The sequence below is a fragment of the Antechinus flavipes genome, chromosome 3 (assembly GCF_016432865.1).
Source record: "Antechinus flavipes isolate AdamAnt ecotype Samford, QLD, Australia chromosome 3, AdamAnt_v2, whole genome shotgun sequence".
NCBI lineage: Eukaryota > Metazoa > Chordata > Mammalia > Dasyuromorphia > Dasyuridae > Antechinus > Antechinus flavipes.
Genome location: NC_067400.1, coordinates 385,997,743 through 386,014,357, shown reverse-complemented (window position 1 = coordinate 386,014,357; position 16,615 = coordinate 385,997,743). Strand labels below are relative to the sequence as shown.

General features: G+C 33.3%; 1 protein-coding gene across 3 annotated transcripts in view; it reads left to right on the top strand.

Moving 5' to 3' along the window:
- LOC127554437 (MOB-like protein phocein) overlaps window positions 1–12,347 on the top strand; it is a 68,833-nt gene extending 56,486 nt beyond the window's left edge. For all 3 annotated transcript variants that reach the window (XM_051985949.1, XM_051985946.1, XM_051985947.1), the window contains 2 exons: window positions 1,393–1,504; window positions 1,637–12,347. In XM_051985949.1, coding sequence (XP_051841909.1) covers window positions 1,393–1,504; window positions 1,637–1,768 — 244 coding nt within the window. In that variant the 3' untranslated portion in view covers window positions 1,769–12,347. The remainder of the gene's footprint in view (window positions 1–1,392; window positions 1,505–1,636) is intronic.
- Window positions 12,348–16,615: the final 4,268 nt, after the last annotated feature.

Sequence of the window (16,615 nt, the reverse complement as noted above, 5' to 3'; positions counted from 1 at the left end):
GCATTTTTTACTCAAATTATATTTCTGGTATAATGTGTTTTAAGTTATTCAGATTTTGAGATTAAATCATATTGATGAGGTCTAGATATGGGATACCTAAATGAAATTAGGGTTTAATTGAGGTCTAGTGGCAGGTTCGGGATACAGGGAGTCAAATAGATCTCCCCTGCAACCCCTTTGGATTCGGCACAAGGATGCGGAGTTAAATGAGGTCTAGAAGCGGCACAAAGAGTCCTCTGCAAAGGAATTTACAGGCCCGAAAAGCTAGATTGATAAAAGAGGTTTATTATGGGGGTTGGAAGTAAGGTTAAAGTATAGTTAAGGAAATAGGTGAAGATAGAGATAAGAAGGGCACCAGAAACGGAATTCCAGTGGACAGAGATCCCTGGCATGCCAGGTGTAAGGCTAGCATGTTTGGAACCTCTGCAAAGAGAGGATTCCAGCTTAATTCTTTTATAACGAGAGATTCAGCTAAAAGGCCTGTAGTTGGCTCCTTTTGGCTTTCAGTGGGGGCTTGAGTCTGCTTGGTGGGGGTTGGAAAACTTGAGCAGATCATTAGAATGGGGGCTGGGACAGGCCTGGATCTTCTGTTGGAATTCAAAGGGACCAGGATTTGTGAATCTAAGGTCCTAGTTTCCTGGATTGATAATCCATCAGCTAGGAGGGGTTGAGAATCAGAAAGAAAGGAATAAATCAGTTCTTAAAGGGGCCACAACCTGCATTAGTATGTTTAAACCAAATGAAATAATTACAACATAGAAGTGGTGTGGGCAGCATATATATGATTGACATACAGATGACCACCATACCCATGCTAAAGAGGAGAGGTTGATTATCATCTTGAAACCATTGTGATTGCTGATTATGCATTTTAATTTTTTGCTTACCTATAGAATTATCATGTCTGAGAAGTTCCATTTCTTGTTCTAAGTGTAAAAGAGTCATTAGACATTGCAGTAAAAATTAAGAGACAATATGTTCTGCTTTATAACAGCAAACCTTTATTGTATTTGTTTTCAATTAGTTGAATTTGGTAATGATTTTTAAAGCCTTAACTATAGAAAGCTAACAATCTGGAAATTCACTAAAAAAGATACTTTCTTTACCTTTAGAGCTGAAATTTAAAAAAGTAGTTCAGATTTATAATGCCATTTTTAAAAAGTCATGAAAATGTATTTTTTTTCCTTTCAAGAAAGAAATAAGATGAAACTAATACCTTTTCATTGTTACTAATTACTGAGAGGACAAAATGTTAAAGTTCTAAATGGAGTCCTAGTACATCATATTAACATCTTAAAACTTTTAACAATACTTTATAAGATTGAATTCTGAGTTGTATTAGTTAACTGAATGAAATAAAAAGATGATTTCTTTTTTTCTCTATTTTTGTAGAGTTAGCATAAAGGAGTCATCTGTAGCCAAACTAGGATCAGTATGCCGTAGAATTTACAGAATATTTTCACATGCTTATTTTCATCATCGGCAAATATTTGATGAATATGAGGTAAGTATGTTACTCTGTGTTGGTGATGGCTATTTTAATCAAATGGTGATAGTTTTGTGGTAGTGGTGGTATACATTTCTGTTGATTTTGTTTTTGGATTACAAATTAAAATTTTTTTTCTCCATTCCACAGAATGAAACATTTTTGTGTCATCGATTTACTAAATTTGTGATGAAATATAATTTGATGTCTAAGGATAACCTGATTGTACCAATTTTGGAAGAGGAAGTGCAGAATTCAGTGTCTGGGGAGAGTGAAGCATGATGGGAATCATACATAAAAATGTACCGAACACATAATTAACATTAATTATGTACTGTATATATCATTTTAGACACTTCAATCATGTATTCATATTATAGCTTCTTTGTTTAGTATAGTTTTGTATGCTGTGTGTTGCCTTTTAAAATGGGAAAGACTTTAAGTTATTCATGAGCTGTATATTCACCAGTGTGGCACTCATGGTTTTTAAATAAGATTAGTATTATCTGTTTATAATGCCTGTTAATAAAAAGAAATTTACAATTCTGTAAAATTGCTGCTAAACAATCGTTGAATCACAATCCTCATCAAACAAATCTATCAGAAAAAGATGAGTGAGCTTTAGGTTTCACATAAGCCATTTACTAATGAAATAGCAACATTTTCCCTTAGTTTTTGTGTCCTAAATTTAGAATACTCTAGGAAATTCCACATAATACAGTTCAGACTAAACTGTAGCTCTTTTTAAAAAAGCTGTTTCCATGGTCTCCTTATGAATTTTGACATACATCTATGAAGATTATGTGTATATCCAAATGTAAAAGCAAGTGCAGTGTTATTAATGCTATAATATTAACCTTACTCTGCTACACAAAGTATATTCTGGGCCAACATACTTGAAAGCTGTATGTTTTTCTAGATTTACCTTTCTGTAATAGTGGATTATAAGTTTTGCATACATCATGGTAATGATGCTAAGGCAAATAAATGTTTCTCCCAATGAAACCCCTTTCTTTCCTACCTCTTTCCCTCAATCCCCTCACCAAAAAATATTTTTGAGGCTACCATGAATTATTACTGCAAAGGCTTATATGCTTATATGTATCTGTATTGCCTACAGATTATACCTCATGTTAACATTCATATTACACTACAAGAAAAATGTACTGACACACTTTTTCATTTATTTATGTTTGGCAGAATTATTTTAACTAAATATTTGGAAACCTTTAGTCTTTAAAATAGTTTGGATATTTCTATGAGTAATATTAATCTTTTTGTTCATCTAGACAGTATTTAGATATGGATAGAAAAATATTGCCTTCTCCCCCTTCCAAAAAATCTCATATTTGAATTGTGTATGCATGTGAGATTATTTACAATAATTCCCAGGATCCATGAGTGCTACTTAATGATGTTGCGCTAGTGGACCTCTTTAAAATGAAATGCCTTAAGGATAGAACTTCACATTTGCTAATTTGAGTGGTGTAACTGAATATAATCTTTTAAAAAGCACTTGTCTTATTTTTATCATATTGTGTAGAAGCATTATACAATAATATAGGATTTAAGAGAGTACAAACAATGAAGAAAATCAAAAGACAGGCTTTTGGGCAGTTTTAAGTTCCCAGAAGAGAAAAATATTTTTTGAGTGTGGAAGGTAGGGTTGTTTGGAAATAAAAGTGAAATACATTCATTTTTGTATCACCATTTCTTCCCAACTTGAGGCTGAACTTTATGAGAGTGTTATAAAATGTACAATAAGGAAATGTGGAATAATATAAGGTATAGAGAATGTTTAGAAATTTTTTTTAATATGCCTTTTGTTCAGATGTATTTGACTGACAGTAGTATGTTCTACTAATTAAGACATTTTTCTATGAAAATATTTTGCCCTACCTCTAGTTCTATCTTTAAGGATATCTTATTACATACGTGATAAAAAGAAATTAGCTCTGAAATTTTACATTTCTTTTAATCTCACTGTAAACCAACTGAAGTAGTAAAATTGCTAAATTTGGGAAGGAAGAAGTATACTTCTAGTTAATCAATACAGTGTAGCTGTTTACCTTAGCAAGGCATATCCTAATGAATTTCTGTGGTTTTATTCATCTCTTGGTGACTAAAGCAATGATTAGGAGAGATGACCTACTAACATTTTTACTTAGTATTTTCAATAGTATAACTCACTGCACTGTGGAAATACCCAAGGCATTTATTCTATCTTTCATATACTATATGTTTGGAGTTGATTCTCAAAAAACCAAGTCCAAACAAAATCCTGCAACAGTTTGTCTTGATTTTGTATTCATATTAACATCTCATTCATATATGTTGTACTGTGAAGTTTATTTATTACACTATGTAACCTGAGTATAAAAGACCTAAGTGAAACAGTTCCTTTTTTTTCCCTTGATGTTGTTTATTGGATCTATCTAAAAATGTATGTGTATTTATGAGGTCTTTACTACAAGAGTTTAAAGAGCCTGGCAAACCCATCAATTTGTATAGTAAGTATTTTAAGAGGAAAATTTGTGAACTTAAAGGCCCTGTATGCTGGAAAGTTGGGTTCCATTTTTAATTATGTTGTAAAGGTCAAGAGGTTAAAATTAAATTTCTTGCTTTCTATGCTGGCGTATTTGGCCTTGTGGCTCACTCTTCTCTTCATCTTTTAGATTGCCTGGGATAGTAGATGCTTCTTATAATTCATTTTTCTATAAATGGCTCATTCTAGTTCTATGTGGTATTTCTCCTTTTTCTTTTCTTTAGTTTAAGGTTTTGATTTTATGTGAGTGGTAGGTTCTCAGTTCTGTTCTATGAGATTTATCTAAATTTTGTTGTTTTTTCAGTCATTTCTGACTCTTGGTAACTTCATTTGGGGTTTTCTTGGCAGAGGGAATATTTTGCCATTTCCTTTCCCAATTCATTTTACAAATGAGGAAATGAGGCAAACCAGGCTTAAGTGACTTGCCCAGAACATACAGCTAGTAAATGTCTAAAGTCAGATTTGAACTTGTTTTCTTAACTCCAAGCCCAGCACTCTTATCTTCTGAGCCACTTAACTACCCCTAAATTCTGTAGAAACAAGATTTAAGTGTAATGAAACATTGATGGTAAGGATTTATTTTTACCTTTGATTAATTAAGTTTTTGGTTGGTTGGTTTGGTTTTTTAAAGACAATATTGGTCTTAATGGTATTTTAAGACACGTAAAAAGTTATTCTTTTCAATTTTTCGGTGGATTTAGTTGTTAAGAACAAAATGATAGTTAACTCTTTTAAAAAAAAAAAAGTTAATCAGAAGCCATAACTTTTTTTAACTGACCTTGTTTTACCTTTACCCCCAGATATCTTCAAACCAGTGGGCATAATTGTAAGTTAGCATTTATTTGGTGGCTTTTCATAACCAGAATTTTGCAAATGATGGACATTTGAGATCTTTGATAATTGTGAATGGTCCATTGCCTGTTGGGATATCGAATGTTCTCCCTATGGTAAGAGCTGAGTTTAAGTATATAAATTCCAGTTTTTAGAAATACTTCAGTTTTACAACTGCTTGTTGCCACTGCAAGCTTATTTTATTTCTACATATAGTATAAGCTTTATGTTAGAAATATTAGAGTTGGCTTCCATTTTTAATATGAAGCTAATGGATAGATAATCTGAGTGCACCTATATTTGTTTCATTACTGTTGACCAGTTCAGTGAATTTTGAAACATGTCAGTGAGAACATCAAATTAATTAACTGAACCAGTTACATGAATCAGTGTCCTGGCTATATTGTAAACATAGTGTTACCAATTAAATCCACTAGGGGGTATTCACTCCACAAAGTGGAAATTAATTTTTAAAATTTAAGAGAGGGGTTCTTTCTGTACTTGGAACTATTCATCTTTTCTGCACTATTTTATTTAAGTGTCTTCTGTTTTTATTTCTCCCTTATGTACAATGTTTTGTTTCAATTACAAAAACAAATAATGGAGTTGGGTGAACAAAAGATGAAATTTTCATAAGTATCCTGAATTCACAAGAGAGTACAAATGCTAAGATATTAACACTATAATCTAAATTTCTGGCCTTGGTTCTAAGATTTGTCAAAAATGTCAATTTTCAAAACCATTTCTGTTTTTAAAAACATCATAGAATTTTACTCTTCCTTAAATTTCTTTTACAAATGGTAAGAACATGTTTTTCCCACAAGCAATATTTTCTGATAGTTGCTGCTTCCCTCTCTCTAAAGTCAAGGGTCATATAAGCAATTTTTACTATAACTTATAACTTTTGAAATATTATTTTTTTAATAACATTTGTGTGCTAGTAAGGGATTTTTTGGATTTAGCTTGTGGCCATTGTGTGAGATAATGATGGGACTTTTAAAATGGGAATGGCTTGTTTATAGGAATGTTTATTATCCTTTAATTATTGATTTAAAGGATTCTTCCTGTGTTGTGTTTGTTTCATAGTTTAGTAGTAATTATGGTTTAATTGGATTTGTGAGACTTTCCAAGGAAGTAAATTCACTTTTTCTTTGGTTTTAGATGGCAGGTATAGGTTCTCTGGATTTTGAAGATAGATTGCTATTTTTACCTCCCTTTTTTTATCCCTATTTATCTTTCAAAATCTGAAGTCATTATTTTATTGTAGTATTAAAAAAATTAGCCTATCTTTCATTACTCTTGGATTTGGTAATTTTGGGTTGTGGTAATAAAACCAATTTGTAAACCACATCTTTATAGAAACATATGAAATTTATAATAATGAATGCACATTGTGCCTAATAATCTTGTAGGTGTTGCACTGGAAATCCTACCTACCCAAGTCTTAAGGAGTTAGCATTAACCCATGGTGGTGCTGATTTCTTGAACCATGGGAATATCTTAGAGGCTGAATTGCTGCTGCCATCTTTTTCACCTTCTCTTTTTCCTGCTTGCTGCTTTTACACAGGGATTGCCCCTATTGCCTTCCTTCTGTCACATTTGTATTTAACCTAAATCCTTCCTGTTCCAGTTAATAAAATGTCATTTCATTGGTGTAAGGAACTCCCATTTAGGAGACACCCTCTATTTGTACTAGTGCAGATGATTATTTCTCTGCAATTTACAATCTTAATAAATCTCCAAGGCATGCAAGTTTAAAGAATTTGCTGAGTCACACAAGTACATGAAAAGCAGAACTTGAACTCAAGTCTTCTGTATTTCTAGACACTGGATCACTTCCTCTTTTTGGTTCTGTTCCTGGTGGAGATCAAGAATAGTTGATTATCTTGCTTTTTTTACATGGGTACCATTAATTCATATGATCATTATTAAATTCCTCCTTCTCATAGTCCTCACCGAATAATTCTATAGTCTTCAAATTCTTGCCATAATTATTACTTAGCAAAGTACTTGATAATCTTTGTACCTTTCTTAAAAGATCCTCTCTCTTCTTCTTGTCTGTGGATCCTTGAAATGGACCCTGCTATGGAAAGTACTAGCCATTGTTGATACCAGCACTTATTTTTATTATATAGTATGCTCCTACCTATGGCTCCCCAAATCTTGCATGTGGTTTTCCTGAGTTTCATACAGGGGATAGCTTAAAACTTTAAGCATATGCCCTTGTTTTTCTTAACTGTAAAATAAGCAAGTTAAACTAGATTTCCTAAGTCAAAGGATTTAGAGTTGGAAGAAAATAAAAGATTTTCATAATTTTATAGCTAAGGAAACTATGATCCAGAATATAATATTAAGTAGTAATATGTCCAAAGTAACAGATAAGATACAGAGCCAGTATTTTAACTCAGGTCTTTTGACTCCAAATCTAGTATTCTCCTATATTATTACCCCCTTAGTTCCTTTCTAACTTTAACAATGTGATTCAGTGACTGCTCTTTCTTGGGCACCATGTATTAAATTCCAACAGGAATTTTAATTAGTGTTAACCAAACATTAATTTGCAGATGGTCTCTTTCTGGGCATAATCTAGCTAACTGATTCATTCACTGAACTTCAGAGGGAGATGGGGCAGAAACAGTATCAGTAGCTGTAAAAACATGTTGAAAATTAACTGCAATTAGAATTTATCTCTTAGGATTATTTAGAAGATGCTGGGGGTGTTAAAAGATACCAGTCACTTCCTGGACTATAAAAGAAGTCTTTGATGACACAATAATGTGAGTTTGAGGCTGACTTTCTTTGTGTCCCCAGCTGATTGCTATTTCTCTCCAGATACTTATCCAATAATAACTTCCAAATGTAACCAGCGCTTAATATTTAAGCTAATGACACACACACATACATACATGTTTGTGTGGATTATATAGGTTCCACAGAGAGGTAATCCTATAAGGTTTACAAAACACTTCTCAAATTACCTTATAAAGTTGATAAGCTAGATGAATGTATTTTTATTTAATGGAAATACCAAGGCTCAAAAAAGTAACTTACTTTAGATCATATAGACAGTACAAGAGATGAATTGAAATTCAAACTAAAGTGTTTTGATTCCCAAGTTTAGTTTCCTTTCTCTTATAAGCTTTTTTTAAAATTGTGAATGTAATCTTTAAGGAACAAAGTACAACCAAAAAAGAGCATTATATAATAAATCATGAACTCTTGTTATATACAGTTTTTCAAAGTGTATATTAAGTTTAACAGGAATTTTTTAAATCAAGTGTTCTTTCTACTGAATCTTAATACTTCCCTTATATGTTATTGGAAGTTACTTTAAAAGACTATCTGGTCTTTTTTTAGTAACAGCTCACATTTAACAGCTTACAACATGATTTTCTCAATATAAGCCAATAAGGTTAGTGCCCTTTAAGACCATTGCACTCCATTATGGACATAAGGGGTATCACATCATGACATAATTTGGAGACATTTTATAAACAGTTCATTGTAATTCTGTTTTGTGTACCTTTAGCCATGATAATGTGTAAATGCAATAATGTCTTTTTACATTGGATGAATAAGCTTTCTTTTTTTTAATTGAAAAATATTTTGGTATATTTTGATATATAGTTTAGGTTTTGACTTAAGCAAATCAGGCAAGTTCCAATTAGTCCAATAAGTTAAGGAGCCACTGCCATAGCAAAACTTTCCCATTCACAATAGAGAAGAGAGCTGAAAGAATGTTCATAGGGCTTTAAAAAAATATTCATTTGAAATAGCCCTACTCTTGGGAAGGAATGAACTCCTGATGTTGACTTGTCTTGAATTTTTTAGATGTGTTATTTTTAATAAAGTTGTGTTAGTGATAGAGACACCTCAAACTGGGTATAGTTTGAGGACATGTACTAACTATATAAAACACATAGTATTAATGATCACTGTAAATGAGAATTTTGTTAACTTATGTCCAACTCTGACTTCATTTGGAGTTTTTATGATGAAGTTACTGGAGCAGTTTGCCATTTTCATTTTCAGCTCATTTTTCATATGAGGAACTGAGGTAAACAGGGTTAAATGTCTTTCACAGGGTCATACAACTAATAAGTGCCTAAGGCCAGATTTGAATACATGAAGAGGAGTCTTTCTGATTTCAAGTCCATTGTGCTCTACATGCCCATTGAGAGAAGTATTTCTACGCAATTGTTCCTCAAAATTCCAATACTCAAAATATCCATACTGCAGTCAGCCAAACTTGACAATACTTCCTGGGAGTATAACATTTACAGATTATCTATGAATTTTTTTAGCCATTGGAAAATATTTACTACAGTTGTGCTATAATGTAGTACACTAAATAGTAGTAATGTTTGTTGATTTCCAAAGACCCTAATTTACTCCCACGGAGTAGTTTATTCTTTATTATGATCTGATTATAAATATTCTTTTCCTGCCTTAAAATTCTAAATGAAAAATAGACTGGCTCTAAATTTCCAGCCTGCACTTACTTGCCATTAGCCAGTTTATAAGGATGCCAGAGTCTTCATAATACATTGATTCTTTATCAGAGCTTCCTCAGGAGATTCATATTAACCTGATGGAAACCCCTTGAGTGGGATCAAATATGTTTATTTAAACTAGTGCTTACTACTGTAGTTGTCATCATTTGGTACTTCCCTCCTGCTCTCAAGTCTCAGGAGAAACATTGAGTAGTGTAGATGAAAAACAAAGAGCTGAAATTGTCACACTCAAAATTATGCAGAAAACATTTTTTAAGAGGTTGAAAAATGAATTTTTAAAAATAAAAAATATTTCAAAGGAATTTGGGAAATTTGGTTAAATTGATACTTCAGGCTTTTGCTGGCCTCTAAGGAAACCTATGACTTGAAGTGGACTAAAATTTAATCTGCAAGATTATTCCAGATTGAACAGCATTTGAGGGATGTGTAGTTTTGTGATCATGGGTACTGTCTATTGAGACAGTTTGTAACCCCCTCCACACTTCGATAGATTGTCTTTGTGAATTGCTGTAGCCAAAGCAATTTATCACCTAGTAATCAACCTGTCTGTGAGTTCCTTCATATGTGTCTTCAGATGCTTGACACATGCTTTGCATTTTGGTATGTATGACTTGGCAGAATTTGGCTGGCCCCAGTATTTTTGTGTCTCTTAACCAGGATGCATCAGAGGAGCACTTTAGTGGAGGAAACTGAGCAATGTCAAAAACACGAAGGGATTAAGAGCTGTAAGAGATCTTCCAAGAGATAATTTAGTTTAAACTTCTCATGTTAAAGATGAGGATACCAGACCAGACACCTTAAATGAGTTATGCAATGTCACACAAGATATTAAGTAGCAGATTTAAGGTAATAGAAAAAAAAATTAAATGCCTTTCAAAAGCATTATTAGAAGCATCCTTATAGTATATATTATTTTATACAGTATTATTGTTGGTACCCTTTAAAACAAGTCTTTGTTTGGATAAAATCACATTTCATATACTTTTGTCAGGAAAGATGAATGAGGCATTTTTAAAGTTAAAATTTTATCAATAATAATAATAATAACAGCATTTTTAAAATGACCCTTTAAGGTTTGAAAAGTGTTTTACAAATATGTTTATCCCTACAACAAATTGGGAGGTAGATTCTATTATGTCTATTTTACAGATGAACAACTTGAGACAACACAAGTTAGTGACTTGCCCAAGGTTGCATAGTAAAAGTCTGAGGCTGAATTTGAATTTAGGTTTTTCTGATTCATTTTCTAGCAATCTGCCAGTTTCTTCTACCTTGGGAAGGAAGAAAACCCTTTTAACAAATTGATGTAGTCAAAAAAAAATTCCTATGTTGACCTTGTCCTAAATGAAATGTCTGTCTCATTTTGCATATATTTGGTCCATTATCTCTTTGTTGGTACTGGTTTAATATTCTTTTATCACCAGTCCTTTAGAATCAGGCTTATTTCATTGATCAAAGTTCTTAAATCTTTCAAAGTCTTACAATATTATGTAACAATTATTTTCCTGTTGTTCACTCTGCATGAGTTCATATATAAGTCTTCCCAGGTTTCTCTAAAAGTGTTCCTTTCCTCATTTCTTACAGCACAATAATATACCACAATTTATTTAGCCATTGTTCCACTTGCTTTCCAGAGTAGTTTTCCAGAATGGCAATATCAGTTCACAGCTTCAACAACAATGGATTAATATATTTGTTTTCCCATGGTCCCGCCAACATACTATTTTTTTTTTTTTTTTGTCAACTTTACCAATCTGTTAGGCATGAGATAGAACTGGAATAAATATTTTGAAACCCTCCCCTCTCCACCCCCCCCCCCCAAATGTAAAACTTGGGAAATTTTGTATGAACTGACGAAGAGTGAAGTGAGCAGTGCCAGGGGAACAATTTACCCATTGACTACAATAATATAAAAGAAAATGATTTTGAAAAACTTCAGAATTCTAATGAATGCAGCAATGAATTTTGACTTGGGGATATATGGTGAAGTCTGCTTCCCAAGTCTCAGCAATGAGATTCTGAACTAGAGACACACATTGATGCATATGTTTTTAGATATGGCCAATGTGTCAAGTACTATTGTTTTATCACATTTATTATATTATACAAGAGAAGGTCCTATTGGGAAGGAAAATAAAGTTGCTGGAAATAGACAATGACAAAAAAAAGCATCAATAAAACATTTCTATAAATATCTAAAGATCACAGAGGCAAAATAGGAAAGTAGTTTAAAAAAATTTTTTTGGTGATGCCCTTTTGTTTTTATGTCAAAGCTATTTTTAAGAATACCTTTTCCTAACCTAAATGACCCCTCTCAAGTTTAAAAAAACAAAACAAAACAGTGAAAACCAACAGATAAGGTTTAGTATGTGTAATATACTGTTAGTTCCTATCCTCTCTGTCAAAGGGAGGGTAGTGAGTAGGAAATGCATTTTTGAAAGTAGCTTGGGCTATGTCAGCCATGATTTCTTGGGAATCAGGATTTAGAACACTTAAATAGTTTTAAATTTGTTTTCCCATATGTGAAATCATGCTAAAAATGCCAGGCAAGAAAAAAGATTTTACTTGTAGGTTTTAATTGCTCCTTGGATAGTACTTTGTACACTTGGATGAATATACCCTAAAATGTATAGATTGCATTGTAAAGTCATTGTAATATACTGTATAGGTAGAACCCTGTTTTTAAAAATTTCATTGTGACATTCAGTCTAACACAAAAAAACCTATTTTTCCAGTTCTGGCTACTATTCAGAATAACTCTTTAATCATGTGGATACAAGAAATTCTGATGTTAACTTCCTTAAAGCTAAATTTATCCACAAAACATATTCACTTAACAATCAGCCTATTTAATGATGATTTTGTCTTTCAGTGCTGAATTAATGTAAAGTAACTATTTTGAATACATCATTCAATATGTACAGTGTTCAATATGTGTTTTTAAAAAATAAAGCTGGACTTTTTTTTAGAAGATGTGTTTGATTTTTTTTTTTTTGAAGGGACTGAAAGGGGGGAAGTGAAAAGTGCTTGACTAATGGTAGATGCTGGTTCTCATCTCAGTCATAGGCATCCTGCCATTTTCTTTTAATGAAATGCTGGAAAAAGGGCTAAAAAAGAATATATTCTTAATCATTAACTCAAGATAGGAGAGCCTATATTACACAGTAATAGGCAAGATTTTTAGACTTAAAGATTTAGATCTAGAAGAGACTAAAAGGATAGAAGTCATCTAGCTACTGCCTTCATTTCTCAGATAAGAAAACAGACCCAGAAAGTGCTTTGCCCAATGTCACACTGTTAGTACAAGGCAAAGCTGAGATCCAAATCTGTATCTGACCCTGAACATCTCAGTGTAGAATACAATACTGGGAGAGAGACAGAATTTAGAGGAGACATGTTCTGTGCCTTTAAGGAGTTTGTAGCCTTGAAGAATGAGTAAATGACTGGCAGGAGGCTTCAGATGGCTGAGGCATTTGGAGAAATAGGGGTCAGGAAAGGGAAACCTTTATTGTATCTTTCAGGGAACATGAAGTGCCTACTGTGCACCTTGCCGTATGCTAAGGTGCTGGAAAACAAATTGGAAAAAGTTACTGCCCTCAAGGAGTGCAATCTGATAGGGAAAGAGAATAAACAAAAGAAAGCTAATAAGAGATCAAAGGCTTAAAGAAATTTGCTCATGGTTTCCTACCTAGTTTCAGAAGTAGAATTTGAACTTAGATTTTCTAACACTGTCTATTACTCTGTAGGCTCTTCACATTTCTATAACATTTTGACAATAATATTGGGAGTAGAAATATTTTTATAGGTAAAGAAGGTTCAGAGAGAAGAAATAACTAGCCCATAGTTACACAAAAAAACACCTTTTATTGATGCTTTTACCTTTAAATCAGTCATTTCTGGAGAAAAAAAAAATTCCCTTACTGTTCATAGTGTACCCTCTGTGGTAAACAAAAAACAAAAGCAAAAATAAAAAATCAAACCATTTAGTGACCACCTTTGACAGGACTGTTGTCTCTCTTAGGAAAGTGGAAAGTAGTAACTTTGCCTTTTCTAGGGGGCTTTCATTGGGAGAAGCCAACTCAAAGTTAGACAATCCTCTAATGATCTTGCAATTAACACCCTGGTAATCATTGTCTTATTTTCTCTTCTGATTATTTTACTATTTTGTGGTTGTTGAGTTGTTTCAGTCATGCTGGACTTTTCATTACCTACCATTTGGGATTTTCTTAGCAAAGCTACTGGAGTGGTTGTCACAATTGTGACAAGTTGAGTGACTTAACCTGAGGTCACACAGCTAAAAAGTGTGTCTAAGAGCAAATTTGAACTCAGGAAAATGAGTCTTCCTGATTCTAGGTCTAACTCTCTATCCACTTCTCCCCCTATCTGCTCTTATTTTTACTATGCATTGGTTAGGAAAAAAATCTTATGTTTCATTGAACTTATATTCATTATTTTTTGCTACCCAATGTCATTACATATTCCATAGTAATTCTTTCAGCCATCCCCCAATTAATGGACATCTATTGTATTTCTAGGCTTTGCTACCACAAAGAGTGATGCTATAAATGTTTTGGCATCTTGGACCATTATTTCTGTGAGTTTCTTGAGATATATGCCCCAGTAGGTTTTGGAGTCAAAGGGTATGGACAGTTGAGTACTTTTTTTTTTCATAATTCCAAACTGATATCCATAAAGTTTGGACTGATTCGCAATCTATTAGCTCAACGTCTACCAAACAATACTGCTTTTTAAGACATCAGGCAGATAATTGGAAAGTCCTCTTTAAAAAAATAATCCCTAGTCTCCTATAACTCCCTTAAATTTTTTTTTTACTTTTATTAATATTTAATTGCATTCAAATAGGGAGCACAGCAGAATCATTCCTCCCTGGTACTATTGCTTCAGAACATCCCTAGATTACAAACATAGGCCCCACTTGGTATTGTTGGCAAATGCAATAGATAATAAATGTTTATGTAAGCAAATTTAAAAAGCCAATAAGCATCATATTGCTTCTCTCCCCTTTAGTATTAAGATTACTTTTTTTTTAAGCTAATTTTAGCTCCAACGTCATTAGAATTTTACTGCTTTTTTCCTTCCTGTGGGTTAGTTCTTAATGTACCATAGTCTCATTGAAACTACTATTGCACTGCCCCCCCCAAAAAAAAAAGGGTGAGGTGAAATTGATCAATAACACAACTGCCTTTGAAGGTAGATTGTCAGTTATCACTCCTTATCCAAGAGAATAAGATGTGACTTCTAATAGATTGAGCCTGTGGTTAAAATCTCAAAATGGACCCTGACATCATTAATTGCAACCTCCATCTTCAAAAACCTGTAGTCATTGAGATATGAGTTATCTACTTGATGCTTCAAGAAGCATGTACTAGGTGACTATTGCATACTAGATACTGAGAATAGAAAGACAAATGAAACAATCCCTGCTCCACAGGAGCTTATAACATTGTGTCTAAGAAGCTAATTGTGTCCATGAACACATTTCACCCAGTGGTATATCTCTGTGGAATCAATGAACAACCTAGTTTGGGCTCAGGCCTACATTTGCTTCTTGCTTTGTAACCCTATTGTTTAGAAATCACAAAGTAAGTTTGTAGGCTCTCTGTAATTCTCACCTGTGGATAGTCATAAGGTATGCATATATTCATCTTTCTTATTGGCATAATCAAGAAATCCAAGAGAATAAGGTGTGACTTCTAATAAACTGAGCGGGAGTTTGAAATCTTGAAACGACTCTGACATCTTTTAATTGCAATCTCCATCTTCAAAAAGCTGCAGTCTTTGAGATATGAATTATTTGCTTGATAAAGATGTAGTTGAAAGATGCTTGTTTTGGAGTCAGGATTCAAATCTTCATTCTACTACACACTATCTGTGTGACTTTGGGTATTCACTACCTCTGGGTCTGAATAGCCTCATCTATAAAATGATAGTGCTGGACTGGATCATCTTAAATGATCTTCCCAGTTTTTATATCCTATGATCCTAGAGTCAGGAGAAGTCTCAGTAATATGCAAGGAATATTGATGAACTTCTGACTTTTTTTGAAAATTTAAACTGTGTATGATTTATATTCAAGATTGAACATCCAGTATAATGGATATTGGTGATGAAATGACTATCTGTCATCTAAGGACTAGCCTAGCTAAGTTTAAAGATGTCAGGTTTGAGGCACTAGCACACGTTTGGGAAATTTCAGGGTTTAGTATGAGATATCTGAATTCACACCTTCCTATAAGCTTTTAGGGCCAGAGAGCACTATGGGAGAAAACTCATAATCCCATTCTCTCAGAAGAGTCATATATATGCCAGTGAAGAGTGATTCAGGGGAATATTTTCCACTTGGCTGACTGGTGGCGCAAGAAGAGTTTTCAGAGGAAGAAGCTACGAGTCGAGATTGAAAAGATTGAGAAGGTTTTCTCAGAGGCAAGACAGATTCAACTTGGTGCTAGCTCTGGAGGCTAAAGAAAGCAGAGGCAAAGGCTGAAGGACAAAACCTTTGGATTTGGAGACATTTGGAGGGAGCTCTAGGACTCCAAGCTAACCGGACTGTATTAGAGACAATAAAAGATCTGAACTTTTATCACCTGGCTGTGTTTTGGGGTAATTATTGATCTGAACTGATACTAAGGCTGCTCCAAGAAAACCTCCACCGAGAAACCTGCACCTCTCTCAGAGAGAATCTATATTATATATTTTAAAGAAGAAAAAAATCACCACAAGAGTTCATTCCCAAATACAGCTCTTTTCTCCTGAAACTAGCCCTATGTTGCAAGAAATATTTTTGATTTGAAGTTACAGAAATTTTTGCAGCAAAAGAGCTATTCATCAAAAGATCACTATAGCAGGAAATATAGAATAGGAGAATGAGTACTGATTGTAAAGTCAGGATTTAGGTTTAAATTGTTCCTCTCCTACTATAGTACATTTTTTATTTTGGGGTTCAACTAGACTAATCTCTAAATCTTATGAAATATCCATGTCTCTTACAGTTCATTTTCCAAGTAAAACTAAATATATTCTTTACTAGTACTGTTGCACTAGCCCTAGAATCTGTAGGACCTTAGCTTAAATCCAGTCTCAGATACTTAATGCTTCCTAGCTGTGTGACTCTGGGCAAGTCATTTAACCCCTAATCGTCTTGCAAAAATACAAGATGATCAGGTTGATTGAAGCATGACAACTTTTTCTACTACAGTAACTCTTGACAGTTTTTTTAAT